At 31.4% G+C, this 10,081-nt stretch overlaps 1 protein-coding gene across 1 annotated transcript; it reads right to left on the bottom strand.

Moving 5' to 3' along the window:
• Nucleotides 1-2,945: 2,945 nt before the first annotated feature.
• On the bottom strand, nt 2,946-9,612 carry LOC107466210 (uncharacterized). Its single transcript, XM_016085198.3, has 14 exons — nt 9,468-9,612; nt 8,257-8,602; nt 7,768-7,942; nt 7,413-7,496; nt 7,083-7,324; nt 6,744-6,963; nt 5,837-5,916; nt 5,635-5,719; nt 4,982-5,113; nt 4,780-4,893; nt 4,620-4,667; nt 4,165-4,249; nt 3,842-3,898; nt 2,946-3,632 (listed from the first exon to the last, which is right to left on the bottom strand). The coding sequence occupies exons 2-14, from the start codon at nt 8,475-8,477 to the stop codon at nt 3,532-3,534; spliced, it is 1,644 nt and encodes a 547-aa protein (XP_015940684.1). The 5' UTR covers nt 8,478-8,602; nt 9,468-9,612; the 3' UTR covers nt 2,946-3,531.
• Nucleotides 9,613-10,081: the final 469 nt, after the last annotated feature.

Genomic DNA, 10,081 nt, shown 5'->3' with positions numbered 1-10,081 from the left:
TGTTTATAGTCAATTAAAATTTTTAGGTGCGTGTTGAGGTGTCACTTAAACGTGTTATATTAGCATATTCCAAATTTTGACACTATTAACAAAAAAAAATAACGGAAGAACTAACATGACTAATTTAAAATCTTTAAAAGACGAATTTAATTAAAAAATCTTTTAAAATTAATTTAAAAAAAGAATAATCTTTTAAAAACTAATTTGACCATTTACTCATAGTTTTTCAATTTGCTATTCCTCCCAGTCCCGGATCGATAAAAACATCCAATATTTATCATAACATAATATACTAGTTTTGTTTTATTTTTTGATATAAGCTAAATTTACTGATATTTATTTTTAGAGGTTTGATATACGCATAATGTTTAATATCTAAGAAACATATCTACTGCGGTCTATTTATTTTTGAGTAGCACATGTATCTTTTGACAGGCAGCTAATTAAGGAACATGTTCTTTTGAATGTTGGGATGGTACTTTAGTTTGTGGAACTATTACTTTTCATATCTCCAGGTCCTTTTCATAGTTGAAAGATGAAAAGTTACATATTTGAATATTTAGACAAAAAAATAAAAAATAAAATAGTAATTATAACTGTTTTTTAACTATTTTAATATCTTTGCTAAAAGAACAGAGAGGGGATACTGTGATAGAACTTTATTTAATTTTAACAATTGTTAATTCGCATCTATATTTTATAGGAAATATTTCAAATGCACCAAGAGTATCGGTGTATCAATTATTTTAACCGTTGATCTAAATTATAAAATATATATATAATATATATTAATTGAAATCAACGATTAAAACAACTGATAAACCAGTGCTCTCCAGTGCACTTGAAATGTTTCATATTCTATATTATCTATTATCGATATTAAAATATGTAGTAGTTAGACACATTTATTTTTTATAAGTAGCAGCTTAAGAACACTATACATGGGCCAGTGGTTTTAACTTTTAAGTTAGGAAATACGGACACTTCGCTGAATTGCCGTATCTATATGTCGGGCACATTTTGGACACAGCACTCGCCGATACTTGTTCGATACGCGTATCTGCTGTGTCCAACCGTGTATTAATAAAAGATAAAAATTCTTTTCCGGATATGCTTAAACACACTTAAATACCATCACATATTAGCGTGTCCAATCTTATTCTTAACATATATTTTTTAAATAAATTTAGATGTAATATATATTATTATTTATTAAAACAAAAAAATATTTTAAATACTTGATATAATTAAAATAAAATATTAAAAATAATTTAAAAAATTAATTTATATTTTAATATCAATAAAATATAAAAATATTATTTCAATTTATTTAAAAAATATTTTATATTTTATATATATGCGTGTCTTTGTATCTTTAAAATTTTAAAATTTGTATATCGACATATCCAGTGTCTGTGTTAGTGTCGGTACATGCTAACTTTTAAGTCACTTTTTGCTCTTTGTGATTACTGTAGTTTTGTATTATTATTTTGCCAAATTGAATATTACTTTATATTCACAGAAGTTGAAACCAATTTGAAAATGTACAAAAGGATTAAAATAAAAAACTATCTACCAATACTAGTAAATAAATAAAAGGTACGCACAAAAAAATATTAGAACCAAACAAAAAATATTATTTTTTATATATTCTATGGATAGATAAAGTGGCAATTATCTTATTTGTTTTAGGTTTCCCTTGAAGTTGACTAACGGTCAGATATTTATATTTAGTAGTTCTCAAATTTGTCATGCTCCATCAAATAATTGCCTTTTAAATTAAAAATTAGGAAGTGCATATTTTTTGAGTGGAAGAAGATTCCCTTATTGCTGAGTAACACGTAAATGAATCCTTGTGTTGTCTTTGGTGGAGTCCATTGGTCAATTAATGTGAAGAAATTTTGTAACTAATGCTAATATAGAAGGGTACAATAGAATAGTTATTGGTTGACAAATCATTTTCATAATTTTAGGGATTGGTCTAGTTACAGTCTAGTGTTTCCTCCTCATGGTTGTGGCAGGTTACTGTTAGAGAACTAATTGGTATCAATTTCTTTAGGATCTTTGTCATTTCTTTGGAACCCTAGCCCCACATGAACTGATTGTCTTTTTAACCTAAAGTTGGTTAGATAAGTCAATTTCAGAAATATAACTCTTAACTAAATTTTCGTTTCAACTAACTTGAGTTGACCGAATAGTTAACTCACTCGTTCACATAAGTGTCGAAAATTCGAATTTAACCTTATGCATGCAACAATTTATTAGTCAAAGACAAATCTTTAAATAAAACTTCAATTCACACCAGAGTAGTCATTAATCTATCCAACCAGAAAATACAGTAAAAAGAAAAAAAAAACTACTTTCGTTTCACATCTATTTATGTATACTAATGTAGACAATCAAGTGTCATTTTGGTACCATAGCATCTAGTTGATATAGACAACTTTTAATTTCATTCAACGTAGCGTCCGAAACTGATTATAAAATTTAATTAAATCAAAATTAGTAAACATCAATTAAATCATTTCCATTAACAATATTTACCAAAACTAACAAGAGCCACATTTTTTGCGATGGGAAATTTAATTGGTCATTAAAAAATTCCTACACTAAAGTAACTCGTTCAATTTTAGACACCAAATTAGGTATTCTCTCAAAATCATTAAATCCTTAGTTGGTATACAAAGTATTGAATTTATTTCCTTCCCATTACAATTTAACAATCTTGAGTACCCTTAAAATCTTGCCTAATCTGAGGAGATGAAATTTGCCATAAAAAATGTCATACTAACAAAAATAAAAATAGATTTATAGATGCTTCAAACTTTTATAAATTTTCTTTGATTCACGTGACTAAACACATTTGTACATAGTACAAGTTATAAAAGTGATACTACACATTACACAACATATTTTGATCCGACATAGTCAAATTGTAAGGTCGATTTCATGTTTACAAAGATATTCAATTTAATAATTCAACAAAATATTAATATTATCAAATATAATATCATCCATATATAAAAAATAGCTTACAATCAAGAAACACCACCTAAAATGTAAATTGAAGAACAAGGATTTGGGCAGTAAAAATTAGGAACTATGGATTCAAACAAAGAAAATATTACCATACAAACTAATGAATCTCTACATGGCACTAAAAGAGGGTGTGCACTTGAACTGTATATAAATTACAAGAAAAAAAAATACCTTGGATATTTAACACATTGCAACTTGATAAATGGTGAACAAAAGAATACACCACCAATCAAAAATGTAAAAGAATATATATAGATTGGTATATATACCTAAAAAGATACCTTTTTTTCTACACAATCAAATACCCCAGTAAATCCCTCCCCTAAAATCCCAGCTATCCAAAGAAACCACAAACTTTCAGGGCTGTTTTTTGCTCCAAAACTATCATCGACGCCAAATTAACCAAAAAAAATTTGTATTAAAGGGAAAAAACGATAAGTGTTCAACCCCATCTTACCTTCATTTTCAATGGCCATCCTCTTGTTGGGTAGGTCATTGGTATTCACTCTTCTCAGGAACCTCTGGTTGAGTAGGTAAGAGTTTTAAGAAGCTCCCTTGGCCAGGTTGATTCGCAGCCATAGCTGATTCGTCATCTATAATCATGTGATGAACACAATAAAGAACTAGCAAATTGACATGTACGACACAATTTAAGATAAATTGCATCAGAATACCGTTACTTGGCATGACGATGTTTAACTATTAGATCATAATAAACCAAGAATACTTTCACACTATAGAAAGAGAAGGAAGAAACAAAATAGTCAACAGAAGAGGAAAACAATTAATATATTCTTCTTACCAAATAGGGTCCTAATTGATGGCCTTTTAGTTTTTGTGTTCTTCTTCTTCAACTCAGCTGATAGAAAATGCAGCAATAACCAACTCAAGTTCAGCCACAAAATATGAAACATGGTTTAAGTGAAACTAAACTGAGAAGCATAAAACTCCATAGTTTCGCTGAATTCGCAAATGTAACAAGTAACAAATCTTTAGAACTAGAGCAATACATTACAGAATAACTTTTTCATTATGTAAAGAAAATGACAAAAATGAGATGTAAAAAATTAAACGAGAAAAAAATTGCAATAAAGATATATACATATATAAAAAAAATGTACAAACCAATTCCAGGTAGTTGATCATCATTCACAATTTCATAGTTCTTATATGTGTATCCGACGAAGTTAATGTCCTTAGATGACAGCATCTGCAGCAAATAATAATATGTCAGAGTTACACTCAGATTTGAACAAGTACATGTTCCACATGCACACTAATGTTCCATGATTTTTCAAAATAAGATGTATTAGTTCTCGGAGTTACCATCGCCAAATCTTGAGTAAATCAATTCACCTGCAAACTAAATGTCTCTATTGCCAGTATGCTACACGAACAAAATTATCCTAAGACGAATAATTAACCTATAGAAATTTACACAATCAATTTGATTGAAGGTTCTTACCCTATCAATGATTACATATCTTGCTACATGATTTATTGGTTTCACTAATAATTTGACAACTATAGCACCTCTTATAGATCAACCACATTCACAATTTCCATAAAAAAGAACCAACCTTTCTCCATGGGCCTGATTTTGAGGAAGGTTGAGTTTGGTTATCGCACTACACAACAAAGTAATTTAACAGAGCACGATACTCATTAGTGACAATAACAAACAACAAACAACAAACAAAACGTCTTCTGCGTACTTATACATGTATATATATAAAATACCTCCTCAAACTTTTCGAAATTTTGAGTATCTAATTCACCATTGACCTCAGGAATAAAAGCAGCTTTCATTTGGTACAACTTGTCCCACTCAATACCTTTGAACCATGGGTGAGCCTGGAAATAAAAAAACCAAACAATTATTTAGTGTGGGATTATATGGCGAAGTGAAATATGGAATTTAGAGAAGAACGGACCACAACACCTTTATTTCATAGGCTCCTTTGGTTCCAAGCCTCTGTTCCACATTACATAGAAGACGACTAATAAGATCTTTTGCCTCAGGCGAGAGTTTAGCTTCTTCGGGAAATTTTAAATGAGTTCTCCAATTTACTATCTGCAAATTTAAAGATTGGAGATGCAACAGGATCATATTTGATTAAGATAAATCAGTGTTAGACAACATAAAAGGAGAAGAATACAGGAAATGAAGATGGATATATTATGAAATATTAAGTATGTGCCATCTAAATTACAACATCAACATTGGCAACAGAAAGAACTAAATTTAAGTATTTTTTAGCACTACACCATAGAAATAGAATGTGTGATTTTCAAGTTTGGTATATTAAGGAAATAGGTATTATTTCTCCAAGACTTGTTCTCGGTAAACCAATACTCAACAATTGTAGCATCTTAACAAAGCCAATACCTCTAAGCCTTTTAGAGGCAAATATCAATAATCAATTGGACATGGTTGCATAGAATATTGGTGACTTCTACTTAAGATGTGTTTCAGTACATCTGATATAGCAATTCAAGCTAAAATTGAGCACATTAACCTAGCAGAGTTCAACAATCTACTCATGTGATTCACCTCAAGCGTTAATCATAGTTCATCAAAAGATCAGACATTACCTTTCTACAAGTCAACATTGGTTCATCGGAATAGAAGGGTGGATACCCCACCAGCATTTCATACATTATAGCTCCCAGAGACCACCTATAAGCATGATCACAGTCATATCAGAACATATTGAAAGGGATAGGGTTGAAAAGAACACAGAACTCTAAGGTATTTTTCAAAAGGAAAAATAGAAAGGAACATTATATGTATTACCAATCACATTCCATGCCATATCCTTTCTTCAGTAAAACCTCAGGGGCAATATAGTCAGGTGTTCCAACCGTAGAATAGGCCTAGAGTATCGACCAAAAAAAGTTAGCTTCAAATGCCTTATATACTGATTCGACAATGATCAGAGCAAAAAGAATTGCCAAGACAGCCAGAAACAAGAGGTTACCAAATTTTTACACACAACGAAGAATAACTATTAAACTGCGGTTGGAAGGGAGACTAAGAGTGAGAGATAGAGACTAGGAGACAGAGACTGAAAGACAGAGATTTAATTAAGTTTTTGTATTGTGTTTAGTTTAAGGTGTAAAACACCGAGTTATGTTTTAGTATCTTATTTGGTTTAAGATAAATATAAAGAGAGAGCCCTAATTTGTTTTCAAAGAGGGGTAGACTTGAAATTGAAAAAGTTAAATGAGGGTATTTTCAAAATAAAATGTTATCAAAGTTTCAGTCCCTATCCCCAAAAATTTCAGTCCCATGTATCCCCACTTTCTGAAGATACTAAAGGGACTGAAATTTTGTGTCCCAGGATTGAAATTTTAGTTCCAATCTCTAACCACCAAACATGATACTGAGTTTCAGTCTCCCAATCTCAATCCCAGTCTCTGCAAACAAACGCGGCCTTAAGAACATATTATCAAAACTTATATAAGCATATTTTGGATCCATTTGTGTAAGCCTCGAACAGTAGTTTGGAAAGAACTGTCGCTCTTGTGGCTTTTAGCCAAAAATGGCTCTGGAATCTCAAATGGACATTCAAATTCACTTAAAAAATAAAATCTGTTCCTCAATACTCAAATCGGTATAAGTGAGAAAAAAAAAACTCTTAACCTGCAAGTTCATATGCAACAAAATATTCATGTCTCTCCGAGTATAGTGGGTGACTTACAAGTGTTCGCCTATTTTTCTGCCAATGCTGCAGTTGCTCTTGTTGAGTTCTTTTAGGAGCCACAGGACGTCCATCACTCCGAAGGGCACCACTTCTGTTATTTCCCATAGAGAAATCTGTTTCCTGAAGATTACTGCAGTCTAGTGGTTTACATAATCCAAAATCTGATAATTTCATGTGACCATTTCTATCCAGCAGCAAATTGTCAGGCTTGATATCCCTGGAATGCATTTTTAGAATCAGACTACTAAATGGTTATTCATGCACAATCAAGAAAGAATACTGTAAGATTAGTTTAAATCCCATTGCATAATGCTATTATTTACAGTTTGAGCTTACCGATGAATATAATTATGTTTATGAATAGACTCGATAGCAAGGACAGTCTCTCCTACATAGAACCTTGCCTCATCTTCTGTCAGTATATCCTTCCGCATGAGCAGCGTCATCATATCACCACCAGGTAGATACTCCATGATGAGATATAAGTACTCTTCATCTTGAAAGGAATAATAAAGCTTTACAATGCAATTGCTGTCAACTTCTGCAAGTAAGTTCCTCTCGGCTTTAACATGTTCAACCTTAAAAAGGATTAAAAAGAAATAAGCAAAATAAGGATAACACGATATTCACTTCATTGAGGTAAGCAAGTCCTGATATTTCCAATACCTGCCCTCTGCGAAGCATCTCTGATTTCTTGAGTTTCTTCATAGCATATACATGACCAGTTGCTTTCTCACGGCAGATCCTGACCTGTAAATAATAATTAAAAAAAAAAGTTGTAAAAGATCATCAAATAAAATTTCCGAACAAACTCAAAAATATGGAAGTTAGAACTACTTCTTGAAACCTCAAAGAAAATAATCAGATTAGATTTTGGATTCAAGCAACATCTCTAGTCTCCACAATACGCATCATTGAATCCATTTTATTTACCAGAAGAATATTAATGTGATCACCAAGGATTATGATACTAACAAAAAAAATCATTCGAGTCATTTGAGTTAAATGAAGATAACTATACCTCTCCAAACGCACCCTTCCCTATCATAGTCAGGGGTTCAAAATCATCAGCCCCCATCTTATGCCTCTGAAGGCGCATGTATTCCCTCTCCTTTTTCTCAAAATACTTAAGCAGGTTGTTCTGCTCTTCCTCGGAGACTTCAGCATCAGCCAATTTCTTTTCAAGCATATTCCGTCTGCAAAGAATAATGAATGTGTTTGATTTTGCTCACTTTATAAGGAATTTTTTTCATGATAAATAATTTTTTTTCAAATGCACACAACGTTTTAGGCCTTATCAAGATTTCAAATTGCAGAAGTTGATTCCATACATATCTAGCATCATCAAGGGCGTTATTAAAGAATCTCAACACATTTATATTTCTCAAGCAATAAGCTGTGACAATATAAGATTGTTAAAATAACTACTTCAAATTGGTTCAATTGTCAAAACTTATCAATAATATCATATCTTACAATCAAAATGACTCAAACTAAAAAGTCCACATACCGTTCCTTCCTCTCCTGTAGATCCTTCATCTGCTTTTTATAATGGTTTTCTATGAACTGTTTCGCAGCTGCGACCTTCTGTTTGGTTGCACTGGAAGGTGCTTCTTCGTTTGTTGGAGGTCTTGACCCTTCTTTTCCGGTGCTCATAGTATCCTTATGTTTTGTAGACGGCACTTTATCTTTTGACTTGAACCTATTAAACCAACACCTTGTATGATCCATTTTACTAACCCCGTAAACCTGCTGTCTTGTGTAGCCTATTTCACCAATAATCTATTTTTGCCACCCATAAAAATCAAGGAACCAACGCCTCGCCAGAAGACACCAATTCACATCAATTCCTACTCCTGTTCAAACAGGAAAATAAATGAGAATAAATATACAAAAATATTGGAATTAAAAATATTATTTTGCTGATCACACCCTGAACCTTAATAAAAGATATCAAATAACAAAATAAAAATCTATAATCGTTAGACCAGAAGCAACAAGTGGATACTGACAAATGCAAATAAAACAAACAGAAATTTAAATGCTCATTTGGTATTAGAATAACGTATACAATACAAAGGAGAAAAGGTCAGTTATAACTAGTCCAATTCAACTGAAGTACTAGGAATAATAAAAAAAAATCTAAACTCAACAAAACCAGAACAATCTACCTTGATCCACCAAATTCACAGAATGCAAAACAATTCAATAAGATCCTCGCAATGCAACAAAATAAGACCTCAAAACTAATGGAAAAAAATTCAATTGAAAACAGCTTAATGTCCGAAATTCAGAATTGAACCTAATGTGAATTTCAACATTGCCCAAAAACCGTGTAAAGTATGAACCTTGGAATCCAAAACCATGATTCCCAGTTTCCCACACACTCATCTACTAGCTCAGTTAACTTCACAAAGTGCAAGTCAAATCACTCAAATGGGTATGCAGAAACATTGTCAAAAAGCAATTTTGAACAACCACAGTGACCCCATCAAACTCAAAAAGTTAATTAAAGCGGGACAAAGAATCGACTTTGACTGCAGTTCAGACATGTTCAAACCAGCCATTCACAAACCCAGAAAACAAAATCCAAAATTGAGGACACCATCAATGAAAAATCGAAATCAGAACCGATTAATCAAGCAGCAATTGCAGAAACATGTGGGTAAGAAACTAACTTGAAATTTGGATTGAAAAAGGAAAAGAGTGAGAGAAAGAGACCTGAAATTAAAACGAATCTGAAGGTGTTGTGAGAGTGGAGGGAGTGAGAGAGAGACAACTGAAGGACCCGAGATTATCGGTATGAAGAAAGCGTTGCGTTGGAGAAAGAAAGAGAAAGGACCACTTGGCAGATTCATCATTCTCAATTTCTCATGCCCCATTCATTGGGTTTTTCTAAATAAATAAAATAAATATTTTAATTACAGATACACTTAATTAGTGAATACTTACCGATTTACATCATTTTACTTATCTCGTTTAGGCTTATATTTGGTTGAAAAGAAAGAAATAAAGAAGAAAAAAATAGAAAAAAATAGAGTGAATTTTTATTTTCTTTAGATGTGTTTGGATAAAAAAAAATAAAAAAAAAGAAATATTATAAAAAGACAATTTTATCTCTATATTATAAAATATATTGAAAAAGTAAAGGGATAGTATTGGAAGTAGAGAGAAAAACATTAGTTTTCTCTCCATTTTCTTTTCAATGTTGGAGAGAAAAAAAATGATGGACCTCATATTATAACACGATTTTTAATCTTGTTTATAATGTATCACGTTTATACTTTACATATATGTATCAGTAATTAAAATATTTATTTTTTATTTAAAAAAAT

The sequence above is a fragment of the Arachis duranensis genome, chromosome 9, assembly GCF_000817695.3.
Source record: "Arachis duranensis cultivar V14167 chromosome 9, aradu.V14167.gnm2.J7QH, whole genome shotgun sequence".
NCBI lineage: Eukaryota > Viridiplantae > Streptophyta > Magnoliopsida > Fabales > Fabaceae > Arachis > Arachis duranensis.
The sequence above is the reverse complement of the archived record's forward strand: the minus strand, read 5'-3'. Positions and strand labels throughout refer to the sequence as shown.

What these genes read in the sequence shown, in the direction of transcription:
- LOC107466210 (XM_016085198.3), bottom strand. Translation starts at nt 8,477, where the DNA reads ATGGATCATACAAGGTGTTGGTTTAATAGGTTCAAGTCAAAAGATAAA. An exon ending in CAATGTTGACTTGTAGAAAG is followed by an intron (nt 5,114 to 5,634) that starts GTAATGTCTGAT and finishes TTAAATTTGCAG; the next exon opens with ATAGTAAATTGGAGAACTCA. An exon ending in ATCAATTAGGACCCTATTTG is followed by an intron (nt 3,633 to 3,841) that starts GTAAGAAGAATA and finishes ACATGATTATAG; the next exon opens with ATGACGAATCAGCTATGGCT.